The sequence below is a fragment of the Sebastes umbrosus genome, chromosome 12 (assembly GCF_015220745.1).
Source record: "Sebastes umbrosus isolate fSebUmb1 chromosome 12, fSebUmb1.pri, whole genome shotgun sequence".
Classification (NCBI taxonomy): Eukaryota; Metazoa; Chordata; class Actinopteri; order Perciformes; family Sebastidae; genus Sebastes; species Sebastes umbrosus.
Window position 1 is genome coordinate 30608310 of NC_051280.1, and position 26814 is coordinate 30635123.

Sequence of the window (26814 nt, forward strand, 5' to 3'; positions counted from 1 at the left end):
TCATTCACTTCACCTGTCAGTGGTCTTAATGTTGTTATTGTTATGGCTGATCGGTGTATGGAGAATTAAGAATGAGGAACATTTTGAGAAAGCATTTGGTTGAGTCCTGTCTCTGTTTGTGTTTACCTGCAGCGCCAACGTTGGTTTTAGTCGTAGTTTTTTAGAGTTCGGAGGTGTCTGTGAACTCTCTGGTCTGCTCTCCTCTTCCTCGTCTTCATCCTCTCTGCTTCGCTTTGAACCTGCTTTAAACACACAGGATAACATCAGGATATTAGTTAACGCAATTAAGGTGGTATCCAGTCGGGCATCAACAGCGGAGGACACCTTCGCTATCACAGCCAGAGTTGCCAAGTCCGCTTATTATCAGCGACTTTGGGCTTGTTTTCCTGAAAAGTCTCATATTGGTAGTTGTGGGTTGCGTTTTTTTTGGGGCTTCTTTTTCTAAAGTGTAGTTGCTTATTTGAGCTCCTGTCTCTCTCCGACAATTCGAAGACATAATTGTAAGTGTGATATACGAGCACATCATGCCGATCTGGTTCAACATGTTAGCACTGAAAAACATGAACGAAACGCAGCACCGTTCTCTTTAACGAGGCCTACAGACATTGGATTCACGGTCTTTGCAAAAATGCAAAAAATATATTAAATGTTAAACTTGTTTAAATTTAGTTGACAAGAAAAATGTAAAGTTACAAGCCAAAAATGGATGCAAAAATGCAATGAAATGCAAGCAATCCAAAATAAATTCATACATATATATGAAGTACCGTAATCAAGTGGCCGCCTCTCTCTCTCATAGTAAGGTCGCTTGTTTTGGGCTTTTTTAGGGGGGAATGTTGCTACTTTTGGACTTGTTTCTATTGACCTGGTTGCTTGTTTCTCTCACAAGATCTGGTAACACTGATGACAGCCTGCGGTGTTCACATGAGAGGTTATTATATGTGTGGGGTGATCAACACAGGCCAATGACGGTGTGTTTTATGGCTTTATATCTGTATAGTTGCAATGGTTGCTAGTGGGTTTGGGACAAGGGCCTGCTCACCTGTTCCACTCAGAGAGGAGGACGTGGACGGTCGCTCCGCTTCCATACTGGGGCCTGTGTCCTGATGCTGCTGGGTGGGCTGGACAAAAGCTGTGGTCTGGGTGCTGGTTGGCTGAGTTATTGATGTGGGTGTGTTCACCAGACTGGAGCTGGTCGAGTGTACAGCTGCTGAACTCATCAGCACTGCAGGGTGAAACGTTATATTACACTCTGACACATCAGCTCACAAGTAAGCATTACCAACTGAACATACACTACATTAACCTTCTATATAGTCACATCTAGCCATTAGTACCTGAACATACACTACATTAACCTTCTTTATAGTCACATCTAACCATTAGTACCTGAACATACACTACATTAACCTTCTTTATAGTCACATCTAACCATTAGTACCTGAACATACACTACATTAACCTTCTTTATAGTCACATCTAACCATTAGTACCTGAACATACACTACATTAACCTTCTATATAGTCACATCTAGCCATTAGTACCTGAACATACACTACATTAACCTTCTTTATAGTCACATCTAACCATTAGTACCTGAACATACACTACATTAACCTTCTTTATAGTCACATCTAACCATTAGTCCCTGAACATACACTACATTAACCTTCTATATAGTCACATCTAGCCATTAGTACCTGAACATACACTACATTAACCTTCTTTATAGTCACATCTAACCATTAGTACCTGAACATACACTATATTAACCTTCTTTATAGTCACATCTAACCATTAGTACCTGAACATACACTACATTAACCTTCTTTATAGTCACATCTAACCATTAGTACCTGAACATACACTATATTAACCTTCTTTATAGTCACATCTAACCATTAGTCCCTGAACATACACTATATTGACCTTCAACTATCTACTACTAACTTCTACTTTTATGTTTCTCCTCATCTCTTGCTCTCACCCTCTTGGCTGTCAGTCTGTGTGGTCGGCATGACGGTGGCAGTAGGTGTTGGGATGGGGACGGTTGCCGGGGTAACCATTGGTCGGATGCTGGCGCGGGGCGTTGACTTGCTCCCAGGGGAGGGGCTTGGCTTGTTGCTAGGAGACGGAGTACTTGTGGTGGGGCGGATGTTGGCAGTGGGAGGGTCAGACAGGTTGGAGCTGAAGGAGAAAGCATGAGGAGTTGTTATTAACTGCAATTAGTTTTTTTTTGTGTGTTCTATATTACTTTAATCAACCTTTTATAACTTAGATCCATTCTAATCTGGCTCTGAATACTAGAACTAATCACATCTATGGACTGAAAAGTGAAAATTTCTATGAAAAGTGTAAATGAAAAAGCCTGTTTACAACTCTTCAGAGTAGTTTCTGGTGTTTGTGCATGTATGTGTGTGTCTTCACTAGTTACCTTCCCCTGTCCTGGGCAGGACTCTTCAAAGAGATCTGTCTCTGGTCTGCAGATCTGGTCTGATCACCCACCTGAGCACAGATACAGGTTTGTAATACTGCAGTTAGATGACTAATAACTCAGACGGAGAGGACATTGTAACACAGAGGGCTATTACATTTAGAGAACTAAGTCATACATGTAAAATTACAAGCAAAAAGTAGTTGAATGAAGTTGTAATATTTTAAGAAAAAAAGTTGCAATATATTTGTTAAAAGTCAGAATATTTGGGGAATAAAATCGAAATATTTTGGAGAAAAAAATGTAATATTTTGAGAAGTGGAAATATTTAGAATAACATTTTTTACAATATTTTAAGAAAAATATGTTATATTCTGAGAAAAAACTCATATCTCGTAAATAAAGTAGGTTACTTTGAGAGCAAAATGTCATATATTATGCTTAGATCAGGTTGATTGGATAACGAACTTGTGTTTGGATTGCAGTTCCACTTTTCCTATGACCGGTATACAGCTCAGCTCTGCGTCCCCACTTCTTCCACAGACGCTCGGGACATTAGCTGGGTAATATACAGTAGCTACTTCTTGTTAACTTTTACATTAACGATAACGAACAGCACACAGCCACTTAGGGATGGGAATTGGAAAACAGAGGGAGGTCTCCCCCTATTGACTGATGTCTGTGTTCTTTAGTCTTTCTAAGCTTCACTCATTATTTTCATGTCAGGAATATTATTTATTTTATTAACATTTTAGATTGTTTCCAGTAAGATATTAATGAGTTTATATAGTGACTTTGCTATTGTAAATATTACTGTTGCTGCTCTAGAAACAACATTTAGCATAGTTATATATAAAATACATGCATATGTATAGCTAATATGCACACTTCAATCGCATCGAACAATGTCGTTGCACATCACAGATTTGCCTCATATCGTGCAGGCCTACTGCACAGCATACTACATTATCTATTTTGGTGAGACAAAGTGATCTAATGAAACAGTCAGTGACCTCCAGCGTGATGCAGGTACCTTAGCTCCGCTCTGGTCCTGTGGTTCCTCTCTGGTGTCGGTCTGTGCTTGGGTCTCTCTCAGTTCTCTCAGCTCTCTGTCCAGTCGAAGAAATCGTCCTTCGTACTGGGACTTGAGGGCGCTCATTCTCACCTCCAGTTCCTCCTTGCTCTGTTTCACCTCCTCTATCTCCTTACTGAGTTGCTCCTTTGCACCTACAGGTGACAAACTCAAGTAAGCTGATGTAACAGAATAGCTTCCTTGATTACTTGTACTTTGTCAGCACTACTGTGCATAAGTGCTCACTAGAACTTACTGTTTAGTTGGTTGATTTTGGTCTTGGCTCCCATGAAGACCTTCTTAGTCTTCTCCTCTTTTTCAGCTATCTGCTGTCGGAGCTGCTCCTCCGTGTTCTTGCTCTCAGACAGCTGCAGGAGAACAACACCATACTAACACTGCTGCTCTGACATGATGAACACACTTTGTATTGATTTGTCGAAGGCTTTTGACACAGTTAACCATGTCACCTTGCTTAAAGGGCGGGTACATTATTTAATTTTTTTTTTTTAGGTTTTTATATCCTTCTGTAGTTTCCCAGTGTTGTTCCATATGTACCTTATGTTCCCCATGTAACCTGACATAAGTTTCTGCATTATGATACATATATATAAACATATATCCTTCTCCATAGTCAGTGACATTCAGTAACTTAGATGGCGGTCTGCATGCTCCCAGTTTGGAGAAGCAGACAGGAGTACCGGCACAGAAGTTAAGCAACATACTGCTGTGGACGCCACGTTAGTTTGGATCCGGAAGTCCCACAATAACACAAACAAACTAACCGATCGAGGCAGCGGTAGATCAGCAACTCCTGTGTTCTGCGAGGTAAAAATACTGTTATTGTCAAAGGAGTCTGGTGGCTTTTAAGACTGAAGCCGTTATATCGTGGTGTTCAAAGCCACCAGACTCCGTTGACAAAAACATAATTTTACCTTGCAGAATACGGTAGTATACATAGAACTCTCTAGAATGATTTTGAGAAAGCAGGATGTGGAAGTACCTCTTGTCTGAGTTTTGCCAGCTCCTCTTGTTGTGCCTGGTTAGCGTCACTACCAACGTTAGTGTCGCTGGCCTGGATGGACTGGGAACTCTGGTTCTGGTTGGCCTGCGTGGCTCTGATGGCTTCATTAGCCTGGTTAGCTTCGGTTAGCTGCTCCTGCAGACGCTTGATGTCGGCTTCACGCTCACCAACCACCTGATAAAGATTGTACATTAGAACAGGCAGCGTGGGGTTTGGATAGAAAAGTAAAGTCCATAAAGTAGATAAATCTCATTACTTCTCATAAAGTCATAAAGTCAGTACAGATTTATCAACACACATCACCAGACAAAACTTTTCCTAACCTTCTGCAGGTTGTCCTGTTGGCCCTGAAGCTCAGTCGCCTGTTACGAGGTAAGCACAGATACACCACTACTTATTAGTTTAACTGTTGCACAAAAATAAAACACAACAGCAGCAACCTTTTCAATAAAAATAATGACATTGTCTTTCTTTTCTGATACAGAAACACAGTCGCACACACACTGTGCAGTATAGGCATTATTAGAGCTGTGTATTGGCAAGAATCTGGCGATACGGCGATTTCTAACGGCTTGCGTCGTGCCACGGCAGCTTTTCGCTGCATCGAGCAAAGCCCAACTTTGGGCGCTGCACGCTGTGTCGCGCAGCTTAAACATGGGCTCAAACTGCGCTGTGTCGCGAGCGTAGACTGCTGGGAAACGACAGTCGGTGTAACTCTATTGTCATCATGGAAACAGTAGGGATTATACACATTGTTCAGTTACAGAAACATAAATTGGGAGAAATATGGGAGAACTGTGACCCCGGGAGGAAACCGGGAGAGGGCGATGAAAAATGGGTGTCTCCTGGGAAAATCGTGAGGGTTGGAAAGTATGTTTACCGTATATGTGTGTCCATTGTGTATGAGACAGAACTATAAAGGCTAGCTAAATGTATGTGTAAGTATACGTATAAATAAAGGTAAGTATTTAAACAAACAAAGACAGAGAGTAAAGAGAAAGGCAGTCCTCGGCGTCACCTTGCTTTCTGCTTGGCTGAGAGCAGTCTTGAGGTTGCCGACTTCCTGGTTGTGGCTCTGCTGACTGCTTTGCTGGGTCTGCTGGAGCTCTTTCTGATTAGTGAGGTTCTGCTGAAGGGACTCTTTAGCCTGCTGGAGCTCCCTCTGGATCTGCTGCATCTGGTTCTGACGGGACTGAGCTAAAGACTGAGCTGATTTTAACTGGTTCTGTGCCTGTAAAAAATAAAAATATCAACTATAAATCCAGCAAAATAGGTTTGTATAATATTAGTGTAGAGTGTTAATGTGTTCTTGGCAGAACTTCCTACCTGCTGGCTGTGGGTCTTGGCTTGCTGAAGCTCTTTCTGACTCTGAGTCAGCTGGTTCTGATTCTGCTGCAGTTGAGTCTGGGTCTGGGACACCTGGGACTGGACCTATAGAAGCAAAGAGGTGACAGTCGAGCCAGTGATTCCTGCCTTTTACCATGCTGAAACCTTCAACACTGGTCTGGTGTTATTACCACCTAAAGCTCTCTAAAGGAGTTAACAGCAACTCACATTGTATTTATCGCATCCTGGCTGGATCATATACAGACTTAGTCATAGTTTATAATTTGAATGTGCCGCGGTACCTGTGTCAGCTGGTTCTGTTTCTGTGTCAGCTGGTTTTGGAGCTCCTGGAACTTTTCCTTGGTCTGCTGGTTTTCCTTCTTAACTTCCTCCAGCTCCTGCTGGGTCTTCTGGGCCTGGTTGGAGGAAAAAACATGTAAAAAATCTACGGACACTTTCTAACAGTCTGGTTTAAACTTTAAGGGAACAGAGCCATGTCTGTTAATATATTCTACCCATAGACTGTAGATAAGAAGTGGACGTAGTCACCGTGACGTCGGCATTTTGGCCGTTACCACCTTGGATTTTGTCAACATTTTGATATTTACAACCAGAAGTGACAGAAGAGGGTGGAGCTAAATACAACCGAACGCTGAATAGGACATTTTTAGGTGACGAAAAAGATTATAACTAACTTTCATGAACTGAAAACACACCGTGAAAGGGTTAAAGTTCTAAGACGAAAACACGGACAACTCCGTGGTAGCGACCTGTCAATCACAAGGTGGGACCATAATGTACTAAATGAACATCATGCTGTATTGAAGAAGACTTGAAACTAGAGATTGAGACCATAAACTCATGTTTACAATGTTTACTGAGGTAATAAATCAAATGAGAAGTAGGCTCATTTTCTCATAGACTTCTATACAATCACACTTCTTTTTGCAACCAGAGGAGTCGCCCCCTGCTGGCTGTTTGAAAGAATGCAAGTTTAAGGCACTTAAGCATTGGCTTCACTTCTCAGAACCAGAGGTAGCTGCCGGATTCTAGCCCAACAAAATCCTGAGTTCTTTGTTTAAGATTTTTTTGGGGCATTATTATCTTTGTTGGACGGATGACAGAGTAGAAATGGGGAAGAGAGAGAGAGAGAGAGAGAGAGAGAGAGGGGTATGACACGCAACATCTTCTTATGTATCATCCTATAATTATATGATGATTAGATGATCACTGAGTGACTTTTCTGATGACATAAAACGCCTGTGAGACAACAACATTCAAGTAAGATGAGTCTAAAGAAATCTTGTTTACAATATGTGTCAGAGTGTGAAATATTCGCAGGCAAATTTTGTATTTTTGTGTCGTCTATTTGTCACACCCCCCGTTGTGTAACGGCCTTTAAATGTGGAACTATATGTACTGTATGTAAAGCAAGATATTGTTAATTAAAAAGGTGGTGCTCTATCGTTGTATGTTGGGTTAATAGAGGCCTAAAATGTCTTCCTGCTCACCTCCTCCTGTTTTTTCTGCGCCGCGTCTTTCAGCTCCTCTACAGACTTGCGTAGCTCCTGCTGCTCCTCCTGGCTCGGGGCCGCCTCGCTTCCTGCTTTAGCAGCCGTTTCCTCAACCAGCTGGAACACACACAAACACAAACACACAATTCACTACTTCAGTTTTCATCCATACTAAACTTGTTGTCTACCTTTAACGCCATGAAACAAACAGCAGTCCCCACCTTGTCATGCTGGGCTTTGAGCTCCTCGTACTGGGTCTTGTAGCGACGTCCGATCTTCTTGACCTGGGTGATGGTCTTGTTCTTCTCCACAATGTCGCTGTTTTTCGTTTCCAGCTCTTTCTTCGCAGTGTCTCTCTCCGACGTCAGACGGGCCACAGAGTCTCTGAAGGCTTGCAGCTGAGACTGAGCCGAGTTACTGCTGGCGCTGGATCTGATGCACACACAACAATAATCACAGTTAACAATCTGCTACTGAGCATAACAGCTGCTGGAAGTTCTGCTCTGGTCATCTGAGCTGTCAAATTACAACGGTTAGGTACAAACCACAGGACATGGACCACAGAAATGAGATTATTCTATTATTAACAGCCAGTCTCTGCATACTCCGATGGCGTGTAAGGGCCATAGTAGGTAAAAAAAAGAAAAGAATTACAGAGCCGGGGGAGGGGGGTAACATTCAGGGGGAAAAAAGGTTTTTCCGGAGATTAAAGTTTTAAATTTACAAGAAAAAACAAAAAAAATGTACAAGAAAAAAACGTGAATATTCTGAAATTATAAAGTCATAAATTTCATAGAAAAATTTCTGAGATTAAAGTAACAAGGTTAGCCGCCGTCTAAATTTCGTAAGTAGTGTTCTTATGGTGAGGGTGGCGAGGCGAAGGTCCTGAAAGATACACACGTTTTTTTTCCTGTTCTTTCGGTGTTATTTATGAACATAAATCTGACATTGGTATGCCTCGCACTTTATCCTCATGTTACCCCTGTCGTACGTTTTATTTTGTCAGATAAATCCTAAAGATTGCCGTTTCCAATGTCCTCTGAACGAGGTGAAGGTCCTGAAAGATGTATATATGCGTTTTCTTTCGTGTACTTTCTGTGTTCTTTTATCAACATAAATAAATATTAATATATTTTGCACTCGACGGCTCACATTACGAGTGTTTAACGTTGGCGTCTGTGGTGTGATGAGGTTGATCCAACCTTGCAAAGTGAAGCGATGTGGTTCCTTGACAAAAAAAACAACAACAATTTTTCCGAGTTTCTTTTCTCATAAATTTGTGAGTTTTTTTTCTTGTAAATTTACCACATTAATCTCAGAGAATATCCATGTTTTTTTCTTGTAAATTCTGATTTTTTTTCGGAATATAACGCCCTCCTCCAGCTCCGTAATTTCTTTTTTTTACCAACCCTAATGGCTCCAATACGCCATCATAGCATTCAGTTACTAATGCTACATTTTCACAGTGTTTTGGTAAAACCAGGCTACTTCAGTGCTTTTTGTTGCATCCAGCCTGATGGTGTGTGTGTGTGTGTGTGTGTGTGTGTTCTTCTCTACCTTGCCAGTTCAGTCTTCAGCTTGGCTGTCTCTTCAACCAGCTGTGCGATGCGTCTCTGCTGAGCTTCTCTCTCAGCGCTGAGTTTCTGTCTCTCCTCAACATCGCCGTCTTTCTGTTGGCTAACCAGTTGCTGCAGACGGACAGTCAGTCAGTCAGTCAGTCAAGTTTAACAGAAACTAATGAACAAACATGGACCGTATATATAATTGTGCACTAAACAACAGAACATAGGTGCAATAAAATAAATATAAAACATAATGCAGCTACCTGTGTTTTGGCCTTCCAGCGTTTCAGGTCCTCCTCTAGTATCCTCTTATCAGCCTGCAGGGAGCCATTTTTCTCTGACAGTAGAGACAAAGAGTGATGTAGTGGGCTGATGTCTGACTGGAGCTTTGTAACCTGATGGAGACGGAGAAGAACAAAAGAGGAGAGATGTTGAGAGAGATTCAAACACCCTTATTCTCCTTGACGAAACTTCAACCGGAAAGATGTTCAGGGAACAAATGAAGCCGATTCTCTGAAACCAGCCACAGCTAATAATGACGGGAAGACAGGACAGGACAGGACAGGACAGGACAGGACAGGACAGGACAGAACCGCGACATGCAAAACACTTGAATCTTACTTTAGCCTGAGCTTGCTGCAGCTCTTGTTCCAGTTTATCTCGGTCCATTCTCAGCATCCTGGTGGTTTCTTGGAGGGCGCTGATGGTCTCCATCTTCTTCAGCTGTTCCTCCTGCTGGGCCAGAGTCTTCGCTGTAGCCTGAGCGAGAAAGCGAGGGCAAACAGACAGATGCATTATAATAAATTCTCTCGTACCACTTTTGCCCTTTTTAGCTCGAAGTTAGCCTTATTAATTTGTCAAAGTAAGAGTAGGCTACTCTGCTGAAGGCAATACCCTCCTTCACAGCCTGAAAGAACAAATAGTAAGTAGTTGTTGGAAGCCTTTATTACGTATTTCACATCCATGCTTTTCTCTGCAAATTCCACCGTTTTTTTCCGACTTTTTTTCCCCGACTTTTTTGTCCGACATTTTTCAGATCTTTTGTTTCGGACATTTTTCCGACTTTTTTGTCCGACATTTTTCAGATCTTTTTTTTTTCTGACATTTTTCAGATCTTTTTTTCAGACTTTTTTTGTCCGACATTTTTTTCAGAAATTTTTCAGACCTTTTTTTTCCAGACTTTTTTTTCAGACATTTTTCAGATCTTTGTTTCCAGACTTTTTTTTCGGACATTTTTCAGATCTTTTTCTTCAGACTTTTTTTTCAGAACTTTTGTTTCGGACATTTTTCAGACTTTTTTTTCGGACATTTTTCAGATCTTTTTTTTTCAGACTTTTTTTTCGGGCATTTTTCAGATCTTTTGTTTCGGACATTTTTCAGACTTTTTTTTCGGACATTTTTCAGATTTTTTTTTCAGACTTTTTTTTCAGAACTTTTGTTTCGGACATTTTTCTGACTTTTTTTTCGGACATTTTTCAGACTTTTTTTTCCGGACATTTTTCAGATCTTTTGTTTCGGACATTTTTCAGACTTTTTTTTCGGACATTTTTCAGATCTTTTTTTTCAGACTTTTTTTTCAGTACTTTTGTTTCGGACATTTTTCAGACTTTTTTTCCGGACATTTTTCAGATCTTTTTTTTCAGACTTTTTTTTCGGACATTTTTCAGATCTTTTGTTTCGGACATTTTTCAGACTTTTTTTTCGGACATTTTTCAGACCTTTTTTTTCAGACTTTTTTTTCAAAACTTTTGTTTCGGACATTTTTCAGACTTTTTTTTCGGACATTTTTCAGACTTTTTTTCGGACATTTTTCAGATCTTTTGTTTCGGACATTTTTCAGACTTTTTTTTCGGACATTTTTCAGACTTTTTTTCCGGACATTTTTCAGACTTTTTTTTCGGACATTTTTCAGATCTTTTGTTTCGGACATTTTTCAGACTTTTTTTTCCAGACATTTTTTAGATCTTTTTTTCAGACTTTTTTCAGATCTTTTTTTCAGACTTTTTTCAGATCTTTTGTTTCGGACATTTTTCAGACTTTTTTTTCCAGACATTTTTTAGATCTTTTTTTCAGACTTTTTTCAGATCTTTTGTTTCGGACATTTTTCAGACTTTTTTTTCCAGACATTTTTTAGATCTTTTTTTCAGACTTTTTTATCCGACATTTTTCAGATCTTTTTTTCAGACTTTTTTCAGATCTTTTGTTTCGGACATTTTTCAGACCTTTTTTTCGGACAAACACACGGATGATTTTTATGTTGTTCTCATCATTTACAGGTAAAGCTGACAAATGAGCCCCCAAATTTCCCTGTATCTCGTTACCCATCACCCGTCTTCCACCCTTCCATCGCTTCATCTCCTACCTGCATCCTCTCCCTCTCAGAGTTCAACGCTTCCTGCAGCTCCTTCAGCTCTCTGTCCTGGTGTTCCACTCGCTGTTTGTAGCGAAGGGCTTCTCCGTCAGACGCATCGCACTGAGCCAAAGCGATCTCTTTCTCACGCCGCACAAACCTACAACACACACACACACATATCCAGACTCAATCCCAATAGTTTACATAATAATAATATAATTTACGGAGCAGAGCAAACGGTGCACAACCCCTCCAGGACGTCCTGTGTCCGACCAAACAGCATCGGAGAAACGCCGATTATTAACGTGAAACTGCTTTATATTTGGAGAGGAGCAGACCTCTGTGGATAAAAACCTCCTGAACGATGAACACTGAAGGAATCCTAACCGGGAGAAACTGACTGCAATGATGGCAACAACTCCCATGATCCCACGACACTTCACTAAACTCTGTCTTTTGTTATTGTTTTGATTTAGAGACTCCTATCAGCTAACACACAGCCACCCTCAGTGTTGTTGCTGTATTACCGGAGTATTTCCAGGATCTGTTCAGTGGTCTTCCCCTCCTCACTGAATGACAGGTCGAGCTGCTGCTGCTGCTGCTGCTGTGATTGCAGCTGACGACTCTTGGTGGCCATTTCATCCATCTGTTGGTGCAGGAGAGCGTTCTGCTTCCCCAGCTCCGCACAGCGACGACTCTTATTGGACAGATCCTCCTGAAGGAGAGTCAAACTGTTACGACCGAGCAGAAACACAACATTCTCCTACAGCAGGGTTTACCACACTTTGGCAAAAACGTTTACATCAATTGAAATAATTTGTATTAATAGTAATAATAATAATAATTAATTAATAATAATTAATATTATGAATAAAAATGATTTCTATAAATGTAAACATTTTGCCTGTTGCCTTTCCAAGATCCCAAAGTGTCCCAAATTATTTAATTAATATTATTATTATTATTATTATTTTTAATAATAATAAAACATATTTATATTAATGTAAACTTTAATTAATAATAATATTTTGATCAATAGAGGCTTGAAAATGCCCAAAAAATAATCCAAAAAAATAAATTATATTAATTATATTTTGGGTACCACTTAATTTTACAGGGCTGCAAATGTCATGGTAATTAGGTGATAATTAGCAAGTAACCTATTTGAAATTTCTTTGGAATTACTGCCAAATTACCCCAATATTTACCTCAAAATGTAATCGAAAATTACTTTATTATAAACATTATTTAATAATTATGTGCTAAAATAGCATATAATGGTTCAAATATTGCCCTTAGGCTTGAGAAGCGGCTCTTTATCGGAGGTGGAAAACTAATAGAAGACACTTCTGATCAGACACAAATCTCACCATTGTGTGACTTATTGTCTACACAAATGTAACCTGGTAGCTGATGTCATGATTCAGGGAGTTTTTAAAGACATTTCAAAGAAGTTATTTGCTAATTATGAACTATTTTCCAGCGGAGATGTAAATAAAGCAATTAACTTTGTATTATTTTCGTGGAAATGTATTAAATTACCAGCTATTGGGAAATAGTGGAATATAATTATTAAATAATGTTCATAATGAAGTAATTTTCGATAAATTTTGAGGTAAATATTGGAGTAATTTGGCAGTAATTACAAAGAAATATCAAATGGGTTACTTGCTAATTATCACCTAATTACCATGATATTTGTGTTACCATATTTTGGATATGCTTGATAAACACCTGTACAGCGCTGTGTAAAAAAAGGACCACAGGAAGTATAGTTTCTTCCCTCTTGGGTTAGCCGTCCTACCTTCAGCTGCCTCTCCGCTGTGTTCAAGGCTGCAGTTCTCTCCTGCACGAGGGACGAGCTCTTGCTCAGCTGCTCCTCCAGCTCCCTCTTCCGTGCCGCATCTTGCTGCAATCTTTTCTTCAGCTCCTGCAGAGCCTCCACATCAGCAGCGTGAAGCATGAGCTCCCGTTCATACTTGGCCTGCGCCTCTCCGGCTAGCTTAGTCTGAGAGGAGGACAGAGGAGGAAACAGTTGATAAAGATATATAAGCTAACTGATAGGGACTGAGGATATTAACCAGCATAAGAGTGTGTTTGTGTGTGTGTTAATGGACCTGCAGCAGGCTGTCCTGTATGGCCTTCTGCTCCAGTGTAACAGCAGAGGCAGCTCTCTCCAGCGCCTCCTGCTGCTCTGCCTGGCTGGACTTCAGACTGCGCTGCACCTCACACACCTGGACAAGACAGCAGGGGAAAAAAACTATCGATACTTGGAGCTCTACATTGAATAGGCTGAAAGGTCAGCTGAAATTGAGCATTGAGATCCGCTCGCTCAGACCACATTCAGAGAGCAGACTTACTTGTTTTTCCACCACATCCACCGCCTTTCTCCCCTCCTCTCTCTCCTGCTGCCTCATCTTCTCCACCTCTAAGATCCTCTTCTCCAGCTGCTTCTGCATCTCGTCGGACTCCTTCAGCCGGAGCTCCAGAGGGGTGCGAGACTAAAGAATGAAGGGAGGGTCAGTTCACACGTGTGTGTGTGTGTGTGTGTATGAGAATACAAAGAGGATGGTGGAGAAGAACAGAGTATGTTGTTGTCGTTACTAAAAGGGGAAATGGATCAAAGAGCTATACCTCTTTTTCTTTCTTTAGACTGTCTTCCAGAGACAGTACCACAGCCCGGTACTGCTCTACGGTAGCGTTGGCGTTCTTTAGCTGCTCCGCTAGCTCGCTGTTTTGTTCCTCGGCGGTACGCAGGAGACCTTTCACCTCCGCAAGCTCCTGCTCTGATTGGCTGAGCTGCTGGGAGGCTGCTGGCACTGGAGAGCGTACTGAGAGGTAAACAGAGACAAAGAAGAGACGTTAAAAGGAATATTTTGTCAGATTTTCTGAGGTGGGGTTGTATGAGGGACTTATTCATAGTCGTGTATTAACTACAGTAGATGACGGTCGGCACGACCCCAGTTTGGAGAAACAGACATACTACAATATGGTCTTGGCCCTTCTTTAGTGAGTGCTGCTGTTTACCTCTGAGTGGTGCTCTGAGGGCTGCAGCTCTGGAAGCTGGGGTGCTGCCGGTGGTGGTGGTGTTGGTGTTGCTGGAGCTAGTAACGGCCTCAGAGGACGAAGCAGAAGCCAGCTGGGCTTTCAGCGCTGCCACCTGCTGTTCAGAGCTACGCAACAACTCCCTGGTCTTCTGCTGCAAGGTGTTCTGGGTCTCCAGCTGTTTCTTAGCTTCCAACAACTGAGCCTGTCGAGGCGGTGGAGGTGACAGAGGAGCAACATTACATGCTGTGTCCAGCAACACTTATTTAGGAGTAGTATACACCACCGTTCAAACGTTTGGAATCAGCTGTTGTATCGATTTTTTTTTCTTATAAATGGCTATTTAAACTGTGAGTAGTCAATCTATAGTATGTTCAGCTGATATACCAACAGTGCTAACCCTCGACTAACCTTCTATTTCTAGTGTGAAGTTTGAAGAGGAGCTGCAGCTGTTAATTCCAGCTTGTTCTGGGCTGCTTTATTGTGACCTTGACGCTGAAACAGGAACCTGTTTCTGTTTAAATCTGCTCACATTTTGATGCTCAGTTTGAAGTTTCTTTAACCAATGACTGCTGACTTCTTCTGTTCTTATTCAACTGTTGCTCAGAGGGATCTTTGTCTCTTTCAGTTGTCAGTCTGGTTGAATCGTTGTACAGCGTTTTGTTCTCAGTGTACTAAGCTAAATAACATATATTTGTAAAGATTACTTTTTACAAGCTAAAAGCAGGAGAGACAATTCAGAAATATCTCAGACATCTGACTGGACAGAATCAAGTCTTTGTGGGATGGCTGTGGCTCACTGGGTTTAGCGGGTCGTCCTTTGACCACAAGGTTAATGGTTCGATCCCCGGCTCCTCTTGTCTACATGTTGAAGTGTCCTTGAGCGAGACACTGAACCCCAAACTGCTCCCTGGGTGCTTTACAGCAGCCTACTGCTCCTAAATGCTTAAGATGGGTTAAATGCAGAGGTCAAATTTTATGTGACGATTAAAATAAAAAGTTTAAGTTTTTGTATTTTTTAAGTTTAAGTTTTTACGTTTCAATTTATTTATTTTTTTTAGGATAAAGTTTTATTTAATTTTTTTTTAAGTTTTCTTTGTTTTGTTTAAGTTTTTAATTTAAAGTTTTTTTTAAGTTTTGTGGCATTAGATTACAAGTTTAAGTTTTTTTAAATATATATTTTTAAAGGTTTTTTTAAGTTAAGGTTTTTTTTTTTTAGTTAAACATTTACATTTTTTGAAGTTCATGTTTTGTGGCAGGATATTACAAACGTTTGAACGGTTGTATAGAAATCATTAAATGTATATATTCAACGTACGTCCATTGTGCGCCCAAGGGCGTGTCTCTGTGCTACTTCCTGGTCCAGCCTGGTCTTCATTGAAACCAGATCTGCCTCCAGATGCTCTATCTTGTTGTTCAGCCGCTGGCGAGTCTCTGTCTCTGTACGCTCCATAGTCAACTACAGCAATAAAAGAGAGGAAGAGGAGGAAAACAGGAATAAATGTCATCTGAATGTCTGGTACTACTGTCACATCTTAAATCATAGTGGATGCAGTAAGATGACACAGGAAATCCATTTCACCTTTGATTGTGGCTAAGTCATGATGCTATTTATTTCGATAACCAATATCTAGTGAAAAATAGCAACTTAATGACACTTTCTGCTAGTAAACAGGAATTCATTTAATTTACTGCAATGTTTCAATTGTTCAACTGAGAATAAAACCACTGTTGCACGATACTGTACCTGGATAGTCTTGAGGTTGGAGAGCAGCAGGTTCTGGTTCCGTTGTTCAGCCAGCACGGATTCCTTCTCTCGACTGAGTCGACTCTCTCCTTGTCTCAACATGTCTTTTTCTTTAGTCAAGTTCTCTACGCGCACCTACACACACAGACACAGAGGGAGAAATAAACTATTTAGGTAATAATTGAGATAAAGACAGAGAAGAGAGCAGCGGGGATTTTGAAGACAGTGAAAATGTAGTGCAACATTTTTTGGTAATTATTAGATTCACCAAGAGAGCTGATGGTTCTAAATGGATCTGAACAAAAGGAGGTATAATCAGTTTGGTGGTTTTCACTTAAAGAGCTATGCACATACCAAAACAGATTCTCATATAGCAGTCACACTTTACAACAGGAGTAAAGGCGCCGTTATTATAAAATTTAAACAACGATGGGCAGAGCTGATTGACCACGCTGTTATGGGATAATCTGTTAGAATGAATATCTCACGTCCTATTCCTGGTTCAGTCGAGAAAGTGTGTGCATCTCTTCATGTTTAACAAGTTGGTAATTGTGTTGTTTTTTGTTTTTGTTGTATACTTGCAGTCAAAGAAAATTACAATTCAAGGTCAAAACTACGGAAGCCGAGAAATGGCAGTGCTTGTAATTCGTTTTTTTTTAATGGCGTAATCGAGATAACAAAAGCTTGTTTTCTTGTGATAACGGGTTCATTTATGTTGATTCTCGAGAAAACAAAAGTCAGGGAGCAGGTAATGTTCCAGATTAAGAGATCAACTCGTATAAAAGCACCGCCTACTGACCAATCAGAGCTCAGTGAGCAGATCGTATGATAATATTACACAAATACGAAGAAGTTTAAGTCATAATCCAGACTAAAAACAACACAGTTTAAACTGACAAATGCAATAAGGACAGCTGGCTGTATGCTGTGGGTGCTTACTGCTTTGAATTACGTTTTTATATTTATTTTTTTACTTGCTCTCAAGTCCGTTAGATAGAAGATAGAAAACTGCTTTTCAATATGAAAAAAGCTCTTAGTATGTAATCACTCTGCTCAATACCAATGCAGTAAGCCAAATAACTGTATTCCATTTAATACGTCATTAACATAAAACTAGAGATTTGTTTAAAAGTGTTTTTTTTATATTTGAAGATAAAGAATAACACCGTCTATGTGATTTCACCTCTCTTAGATCCAGCTGTTTTTAAATGTGTCACTCTGTCTCCAGTACAGTTGATATCTATCCAGCACCATTAAGATAATTAAGCTTCTCCTCTTCCTCACCTCTTCCAGTGCCAGCTTTTCGTTAGCCTGTCGCAGGTCCTGGCTCATTGTGTGGATGATGTGCTCGTGTCGTTGGGCCGTTGCAGCCATCTTTTGGTTCCTCTCCTGTAGGGCCGAGACCTCTCTGCGGTAGGCGGATACGGTGTCCTGGAGCATCTCGTACCTGACATACACAGAGACGCACAGGACAAACACACACATCGCATAAATACATATCTCCAAGAACTGAAATATGAGGCAGGTGCAGCAGCAGTGCTGGCTGGGTCTATCGAACCTCTTGTTGCTGAACTCTAGTTGAGAGGACAGCTTGGCGTGGCTGGAGCGGAGATCTGTCAGCTGCCTCTGTAGCCGCTCGTTTGTTTCATTCACCATCCTGTCGTTCTCGGCCTTCTCCTTCTTATACAGAGTGAAGGCATCATTCAGCTGCAGAGGCACAGACACAAACACATTCAGTCACAAGAGATACTGAGTTAAAAAAAACATTTATATTTTTCCCCCTACTTCATATGCAGATGAAGAAAAATGCAGATTGAAGTGTAAGTGTGCAGTATATTATATATACCTGTTTTAAAGCAGCTTTAGCCTGAGTAGTCTGTGCTGACTCGGCAGCAGCAGCTCTCTGAGGAGTAGAGCGAGTGGCTGGGACGGAGGGACGAACATGTGCAGGGTGGGATGAAGAATCCGGACCTGCAGACACACATGAAAACTTGACTAAAATGTGGGAGACATTCTTACGTAAACAAACATGCATGTAAACACAACGGGCAAAACGCAAGCAAAAATGATCGAGGTCACGTCCATATATCGTACGATATGGTGCCATCAGCGGCTGCAATCCATTCTTAAAAATCCATTATTAAATCCCCATAAAGGCCAATGTGTGTCAGTATTGTGGTTTCACCTTGAGGAGGCAGGCTGAAGCCGGTGCTCTGTGTCAGCAGGGCCTTGTACATGTCTCTCTGCCTGGCGTTGGAGTCAGCCAGCTGTTTCTGCTGGTTCCTCTGCTCTCTCAGCTGCTCCACCTCCTTCTGAAGCTTATCCACGCTGGCCTCCAGCTCGGACACGCTGAGGGGAACCACAGAGACAGAGCTAATGCTTCAAATACGCTTCAAATAGCTTCACTGCTCAGTGCACGTATTTTCATTTTGTAGTGCGTTCCACCTGCACAGTGTGTGGATTTTGTGTTTGGGAGAAATGCCCTGATGTATGCTAGATTAGCAAGAATTTATGAGACGTAAAAAAACAACAACAACAACAGTTAATAGCACTTCTTACCGCGCTGACGTTACTTGGCTCTGCCGTCTGTCCTTTTCCTCCTCCAGCTCGCTCAGCCTTCCCATCATGCTTTGGTTCTGCCGCTGCATCTCCTCCACGCTGCGGAAGGACAGCTGGCGCGCACTGACGACCTCAGAGGTGCTGGAAATGTTGGCAGAGCTGCCGTCGTCCTTGGTCACCCGATTCCCTCTGGCTTCCTCCAGCTCCACCAGAAGAGCACACACCTGGACAAGAGACCAATGAATGAATGAATGAAAGCATCTGCACCAATCTGCAGAGATCTGTTTTTATTCTATATTTGTAGCATTGTTATGACCTGAAGAGAATATTTTATCAATCCCCTGTTCACGTGATTGATAAATCATTTGATTGATAAGATAAAGCACAAGAATTCCATCAAAAAAGATCAAAGCTACGGAAGCCCTGAGAGGCAAGTAAGGTACTTTTTTTGAGTGTTTGTGGTTGTAATACTCATTTTGGCCACAAGAGGCTGAAGTGCACCACTTTCACATGTTCTAAATAGGACTAAAAGCATTCATGTGTTCTTCCAGGGGCTGCACGGTGGTGCAGTAGTTAGCATGGGGCCCTTCTGTGTGGAATTTGCATGTTCTCCGCGTGTTAGCGTAATGTAGAATGTCATTCTTTTGGCTGGAAATGTATTTTAATCTGCACTAATCTGCTGTTAAAAAAACATGAACGCTTTAAGTCCTATTTAGAACATGGGGTAGTGGTGCACTTCAGCCTCTTGTGGTCGAAATGGGTATTACAACAACAAAGACTCAAAAAAAATGTTTCACCTGTTTTCACAGATGGAAAAAAAAAACATTTTAGATCAGACTTAACAAATGGATCACCAAATTTCTTTTTCCTCACTTGCCTCTCAGGGCTTCCGTACACATCAGTTGTGTTGGCTAATGAGGTCGTAGTTTATTTTCCTACTAAACAGACTGTGGCGCACACTGTATAATCACACTGACAGAATAAAAAATGTGGATCAAAACAGATTCATTTAACTGCATTTAGCTTTCTATGAAAGCATGTATTGCTTGGTTTGTGAGTGTACCTGTGTAGATGTGTCCTCTAGCTGTCTGTCTGTCCTCAGTTTGTCTCTCTCTATGCTATCACAGCGCTGCTTGGCCTCCTCCTTCTCTTTCTGCAAACTGTAGATCTCCTGATGACAAAAAGTACACATGTTAAACTTAACAGAATATGTTGGAGTCAAAAGGGGAATAAATGTACTTGAATGTAAAGTTTGACAAACACAGAAGGAAAGTGAACAGACCGTTCGAGCCTGTTCCAGCTTGTTGCACAGGGAGGCCATGGATCTCTGCATGCTCTCGTACTCCTCTCTCTGACGCTTGAGGACAGGAGCCTTGGACTCGACCTCCTGGACGATCTCGTCCAGAACTCTGCTCACTCTCCTGGTCTCCTGCTTCTCCAGCTGAAGATGCGTCTGACACTCTGCATACGCATTGTACAGCTACAACACGGGGACAGAGGAGGATGAATTAATACTTGTCTGCTACATCAAACACAAAACCATAGTGTTACTACAGTTACTTAACCTTCCTCATAGAAACATACAGGTTGCAAAAGCCAAATTCAACACTTCAGTGGATAATACAGGAGTTTTTTTTATGTCCCTTATTCCTATCCTTGCAGTCAGACAGACCTTTCCGATGGGGAACTGAGGCTGTTATCTACGCTCTCTTCAAAGCCACCAGACTAGACCAACAACTCCTGTTTCCTCTAAAGTAAAATGACTGTTTTTCTCAATGGAGTCTGGTGGCTTTGAAGACAACATAGACAGATATAACGGCTTCAGTTCCCCCATCAGAAAGGGCTGTCTGAAGGTAAGATGAAGTGGTGCAAATACTCTAAATATAGTTTTGTTTTACTTTTGTACGTCACTTTGTAGACGGACGTTTTACCAGCATCCGGTAGTCACTTTCAGTCCAAAATGTTGGAAGCGTAGCTTTGCAGCTGGGCGCTGACGTTGCAATGGAACGAACAATATACATTCTTTGCTCCCATGCTGGTACTCCTGTCTGTTTCTCCAAACTGGAGGCGTGCCGACCGCCATCTACTGTAGGTAATACACTGACTATGGAGAAGTACCTCATACAACCCCAACTATCCCTTTAAAGTGTTATGTTTAAATAGGTTTGAGCGCTGTCAGATGCTTTAAAGCCATAGCTAGGTAATATGATGACTTATTGATGTTTTAAATGTGTCAAGAGTTTTGTCTGACGCAGTGTAAAACCGTGGAACGCAGCTCATTGCATGTAAATAACAATTTGATTATTGTATTGGTTATTATGCAAACATTTGACATATTACTGATATGAGTTCAACCCTGTCATCCAGTCCTGGTACGTCCCATTAAACTCACATCAAAAAACTTCATGCCGGGCTTCACAATGGCAGCGATGGCAGCTGCTGATGGACACACGACGTCCAACTGCTCCTCAGTCAGAGAGGGCACACCTGCAGCAGAACACACACACACATAAATAAAGGTGGTCAGGTGTGTGCAGACATACTAAATGCACATATGTACACACATAACACCGCAAATGACTCTTTGCATAGGACAACACATGCATCTAGGTATGAAATAACGTGTATGTGTGTTCTTACAGCAGTGTTTGCCTGCAGCCTTCATCGTGGCGTTTTCCAGCTCTTTCTCCATTTTCTTGACTTTCTCTCTCAGCTCCGCCTCAAGCCGCGTCTTTAGCGCTTCTCCCTCCGACACCTTCTTTTCTAAAACCTTATTGGCTGCAACACAGAGACAGTGACATCAATCACACATTAATACAGATGGGAATCTACGCCTCACACACAAAAATGGGGCCCTACTGCAAGTATGTGGGCTGTTTCACCTACCCTGCTCAATATTATTAGGATTATACTATTACAATTATCAGTTAGACTTTTAGTTCCACAGTGGTTAATTCTACCACATGGATTTACTGGAGCATGCAATTAGTATGTTTGCAAGACAACTAAAGACTGGTGCGATACCTTCCCCAGAGTCTTTAATCAGCTTGCTGAGCTCTTCCACCGCTCTGCTCAGTTCTTGATTCTTCGTCTCCATGTCTGTTGCTGCCCCCTGCAGGGAGAATAAAGACATCACACACTGACTACATGCAGGGAATAACGTGACGGTACAATGTAGGGCTAATGCCTTGTGTTATTTTAGAGAATACATTTATCCCAGGTGCTCTGCAGTGATTCTCACCTTGTAGAGTGAAGACAACTTGATGTTAGCGTTGAGCTCATTGCGGTATTTCTCGTCCATGGCACTTCGCTCGTCTTTAGACTGGAGAGACATATAAATAATGAATAACACTGCATACGTATGCATGACTTTTAAACACATTTTTTTCTTCCCATGACGACAAATATTTTTGTCCTATAGTTGCACAGGCCTGGCGAGCCACCAGGCCAACAGGAACCCCCGCAAGACCAAAAAAAATAATTATTTTAATGCCAAAAATAACGACAAATATCCAGTTTTCATTTTTCTGATAAGTTTGGTTATAATTAGTAATTTGATGCTATAAAAAGGGGGTGAAACGTCATGATCAACAGCTGCTCTGAGTGAAGTAGTCGCAACTGGAGGTTTGAGAATCAAGAAGAGATGTAACTTTGACTTTCCATAACCGTCAGGAGTCTGTGCAATAGAACATGTGTCAATTTGATGATAAATGTAGGTGTAGAGATATCATGGTTAGTTGTTGTGTCTTTGTAGTTTGTCTTGTGACATGCAGAACGCAAATTGAATGAGAAGCAAATGCGTAAATCTTAACACTCTCCAATGAAGTTCTTAGCTGAGGATGACACTGGTGTGTTTGTATCATATCACCTGTTTCAGCTTGTTGTTGAGGTCCTCGGCTCTTTTACCCTGGTTTTCACTGGTCTGCTTCAGAGAGGTCAGCTGTCTTTCCAATCTGGTCACCTGTTGAAGAGAAAAGCTATTTCAAATGCCTCATGATGTCTTCAATGAGACATTGCAGTGACACCTGACAACACAGGACAGAAAGCAGTAGCCAACGTTGAAATAGGTCAAGCTTTCCTGTCGTCTAAACAAAATAACAGTTCTCTTTGAGAGTTATATGTGACTTCCTGATGGGTTTTCTTCTTGCAAGCGTGTTTTACCTGCTCTTTGCTGTTCTTCAGACCGCCCTGCAGTTCCAGTATCTCTTTTCCTTTCTCCCTGTTGGTTTTCAACAGTTCTTCAGTTTTGGTCTTCAGTTCCGCCGTCAACCACTCGATTCTCTTCTCGTGCAACTCTTTCTCCTGCTCCATACGCTTCTCTCGGTGCTACAACACACAAAACCCAGGACATACAATCACTAAAAAGGCACATTACAAATCTGAGCCTCGCGTTCGCCACTTTATCTATAACTGTGTGGTTCCAATAAAAATTAAAAAAACGGATCAGTTAAGACATAAATACTGATTCAGAGTCTTTGCAACTGCTTAAGCAACTAAGTTGATCACAGTCAGGAGCCGTAATAATGCTGTTTTCCATGAGCAATTCTGAAAATACAGCACCATTAACAGCAGCCAACAGAATGCATAACAAAATGCATACAAATATGGGAGGAAGTGGCACTAGCTATTAAGAATATAAGATAAGAAAAAAAGTACCACTTCATTTTACAGGTCCGCAAATCTCATGGTAATTAGATGATAATTAGCAAGTAACCTATTTGAAATTTCTTTGGAATTACAACTAAATTACCCCAATATTTACCTCAATTTATAAAAAAATTACTTTATTATAAACACGATTTAATAATTATATGCTAAAATAGCATATAATGGTTAAAATAGGGCCCTTAGGCTTGAGAAGCGGCTGTGCGCTGCTCTTCATCGGAGGTGGAAAACTAATAGAAGACACTTCTGATCAGACACAAACCTCACCATTGTGTGACTTATTGTCTACACAAATGTAACCTGGTAGCTAATGTCATGATTCAGGGAATTTTTTTAAGAAATTGCAAAGAAGTTATTTGCTAATTATTATCTATGGAAATGTATTAAATAAATTACCAGCTATTGGGGAAATAGCGGAATATAATTTATTTAATAATGTTTATAATAAAATAATTTTCGATCAATTTTGAGGTAAATATTGGGGTAATCTGGCAGTAATTACAAAGAAATTTCAAATAGGTTAATTATCACCTAATTACCATGAAAATTGCGGACCTGTAAAATGAAGTGAATGTGCTACCACATGAGTTTAAACATTGGGCGCTTGTGGCTTCGATGAAATCTAGAACATACCTGTACAGAAGCCTCAGATGACTGTATACTATCCAGTTTTAGCTGCAGCTCCATCTTCACTTTGCTGGTTTCTGTCAGTTTCTCATTCAGATGCTTCACATCCTCTGCAAACACACACACACAGACATTAAAACATAAAATGGAACTCTTTATCTGAGTCGAGGGTCTAAGGATAGAGGGTGTCGTATGATGTACAGATTGTAAAGCCCCTTGAGGCAAATTTGTGATATTGGGCTGTATAAATAAACTTAACTTGACATGAAAAGCAGAAGACGACCTGTTACCACTATAAACAAATGTCTAAAAAGATAAATGTGTGTGTGTGTGTGTGTGTGTGTGTAAAGCTGATATCTTACCAGTGAGGTTTTCCGCCTCCTGCGTTCTCTTCTCCAGCAGCCTCGCCAGCTCTCTCTTCTCTGCCTCGATCTCATACTTGGCCTTTGTTTGCTGTAACCACGCACACACATTGCATACAGTGGTTGAACTATAATACTATGCAGAGTTTGGAGATCATTCGAAATATTTGGTTGTTTTAATATCATATAATAATAAGTGTTGATTAGACTTAATTGGCTTGTAATGGTAGCAGTCCTGCAAAGTCATTTTCGATGAGCTACATGTATGATAGAATAAAATATAACAGTAGTTCTGTATTGTCATTGCACTGGAGCGAAGCTCCAATATACAAGATATAAAAATATAACAATATAAGAGTGAGAGGAATACAAAACTGTTCACACGCGTGCACATTATGCCAATGTATGCACCCTTATGTATTCTGCTGATATTGAATAACGACCTAAACAATAGCAGAGCATCGTTAACACGTGAGGTGCGTGGGCCTGCTTACCTGTTGTGGTGGTTTATCTTCAGGAGTCTCTCCCTCTATTCCCTTCAGAGTGCTCAGCTCTTCATCTGCACAGGGAGAATAAGACAATAAGACACTGCTCACACTGTGGATCATGCAAACAACCATGAAAATTAGGAAGCGCGCACGCTTTAATAAAGTCAGGAAGTGGCAGTAACACTTCATTTTACAGGTCTGCAAATTTCATGGTAATCAGGTGATAATTAGCAAGTAACCTATTTGAAATGTCTTTGGAATTGCTGCCAAATTACCCCAATATTTACCTCAAAGTTTATGTGAAAATTACTTTATTATAAACATTATTATAAGCTTATTGATCAAACACCGGTATCGGATCGGTGCTCAGTATATCGGCCGATACCCAAAGCCCAGGTATCAGTATCGCTATCGGGACTGAAAAAGTTGGATCGGTGCATCCCTAGTTAACAATAAGTGTGTGAAAACTCACTGAGTTTATTATTTTCCTCCTTGAGTGTCTGCACGTCTTTGGTGGCTGCCAGGGTCTGTTCCTGAGTCTCCGTCAGTCTCTTGTCAATGTCAAAGTACTGCTGTTCTGTAGGGCAGAGAACATACAACAGTCATATACCACACAATACCAACACCACACAGACAAATACAGTTTAACTACTGTCTGATGAAAGACTACAGTTTGAAACAGCAACAGATTTTATCAGCAGTAGCTACTCAGCTTTGTTAACTGGCATCATCGTGCGCCACAGGACATAAAGTTTATAAATATGTAATATATATACAGGAAATCTTTCCTGCGTAAAGCAATAACTCTCTTCAACACCTCATCTCTGTCTAACAGAGAACTCTCAGCTCTATAGTTTCTGTCTCAGCCAGACTCCAGTCTGTTTTAGTCTGTAATATTCTTGTACATGTTGATTTTTGCACAGCTACATTTGCACATTTACTACCTCAATTATTTTTTATTAATTAACAAAACATTGTAACTTGCACACTTTGCTAATGTATACAGTATGTTATTGCACACTTGCTGATGTATATGGTGGGTTATTCTATGTTTATAATTTAGATTTTTTTTATGCCAGTTGTAGTAGTCAGGTATATTTATAGTATATTCCAATATTCTTTATATTTTGTATTCTATGGATATATTTCTCTAGTGTTGACATGTACATTTTCATTTACCTGTTGCTGTAACACAATCATTTCCAAATTTGGTATCAATAAAGTGCATCTATCTATCTATCTACATGAATGACCACCATGGTGTAATCTACAGGGTAGGATGATTCAATGGAAACCACGTTTTCTTAAATCAAAATTAAAAGAATTCATAATTGTGAATTCAGCTGCTTTTAAGTAGTGAAAAAAATGCCACGCCAAACTTCACTTGAATTTATACAAATTTTCAGTTTCCTCGCTTGATAGCAAATATGTTCAACATAACACACCTTTACCAGATAGTTGGGGATGTTTTCTTAGATTCGGCATTAATTCAACACACCATACATTAATTCCTTAAATAAAATATGAACTTTAAGAGTTGTTAGCATAGCATCTTCCTGCCAAAGTTAGCCTGAACGTGACCTCGTAGCTAACGTTAGCAGGCTCAGTTAGCATCGAGGATGACACACAATATTGTTTTATTCAGCGCCGAATTTACCAGAAGACAACTTCAAAGTAAGCTGTAATTTAACATGAGGTTTCTAATCATGTCTTATATTGTTAATCTGGTAACTAGTTTTCTCTACTCGGCGGTATGAACGTACCGCTGTCTGCTCTGAGCCGCTCATGCTGCGTCCGGAGCGCCTCGTTAGCATCCTGCAGCTCCGTTACAAACTTCTCCAGCTTCGTCTGAGCGCCTTTCGGGAGTTTATTTAACTCCGTCCGCTCCAGAACCTGCAGCAGGACGGCCGCCATCTCCTCCTGGGGTTACTCCTCCTGGAGAATATCAGTAAATAGACACCAAACTCTGGAGAAGTCTGAATGTTGTTCTGTTCACAAACCCGCTGGACTAAACCAAGAGACGGTCACGTCACACTCA

The 26814-nt window shown here is 40.8% G+C and overlaps 1 protein-coding gene across 3 annotated transcripts in view; it reads right to left on the bottom strand.

Annotated features, from left to right (window-relative positions):
* LOC119498668 (nucleoprotein TPR-like) overlaps positions 1–26814 on the bottom strand; it is a 33016-nt gene extending 6202 nt beyond the window's left edge. The window contains exons 1-43 of one of the 3 annotated variants that reach the window (XM_037787711.1): positions 26540–26814; positions 25249–25353; positions 24783–24847; positions 24289–24379; positions 23933–24036; positions 22796–22960; positions 22503–22595; positions 21876–21956; positions 21659–21746; positions 21275–21412; positions 21027–21121; positions 19917–20114; positions 19698–19805; positions 18635–18858; positions 18261–18424; positions 17922–18046; positions 17634–17782; positions 17360–17522; positions 16076–16210; positions 15647–15787; positions 14311–14533; positions 13918–14114; positions 13644–13784; positions 13401–13517; positions 13088–13291; positions 11811–11998; positions 11293–11440; positions 9552–9689; positions 9194–9325; positions 8926–9056; positions 7590–7800; positions 7366–7485; positions 6157–6270; positions 5855–5959; positions 5547–5759; positions 4852–4890; positions 4508–4702; positions 3764–3875; positions 3469–3662; positions 2436–2506; positions 1989–2188; positions 1043–1225; positions 127–242 (exon numbers count right to left, since the gene is read on the bottom strand). In XM_037787711.1, the coding sequence (XP_037643639.1) occupies positions 127–242; positions 1043–1225; positions 1989–2188; positions 2436–2506; positions 3469–3662; positions 3764–3875; positions 4508–4702; positions 4852–4890; positions 5547–5759; positions 5855–5959; positions 6157–6270; positions 7366–7485; positions 7590–7800; positions 8926–9056; positions 9194–9325; positions 9552–9689; positions 11293–11440; positions 11811–11998; positions 13088–13291; positions 13401–13517; positions 13644–13784; positions 13918–14114; positions 14311–14533; positions 15647–15787; positions 16076–16210; positions 17360–17522; positions 17634–17782; positions 17922–18046; positions 18261–18424; positions 18635–18858; positions 19698–19805; positions 19917–20114; positions 21027–21121; positions 21275–21412; positions 21659–21746; positions 21876–21956; positions 22503–22595; positions 22796–22960; positions 23933–24036; positions 24289–24379; positions 24783–24847; positions 25249–25353; positions 26540–26690 (6075 nt within the window). In that variant the 5' untranslated portion in view covers positions 26691–26814. The remainder of the gene's footprint in view (positions 1–126; positions 243–1042; positions 1226–1988; positions 2189–2435; positions 2507–3468; positions 3663–3763; positions 3876–4507; positions 4703–4851; positions 4891–5546; positions 5760–5854; positions 5960–6156; positions 6271–7365; positions 7486–7589; positions 7801–8925; positions 9057–9193; positions 9326–9551; positions 9690–11292; positions 11441–11810; positions 11999–13087; positions 13292–13400; positions 13518–13643; positions 13785–13917; positions 14115–14310; positions 14534–15646; positions 15788–16075; positions 16211–17359; positions 17523–17633; positions 17783–17921; positions 18047–18260; positions 18425–18634; positions 18859–19697; positions 19806–19916; positions 20115–21026; positions 21122–21274; positions 21413–21658; positions 21747–21875; positions 21957–22502; positions 22596–22795; positions 22961–23932; positions 24037–24288; positions 24380–24782; positions 24848–25248; positions 25354–26539) is intronic. The other 2 variants (XM_037787712.1, XM_037787713.1) reach the window with 2 other exon arrangements.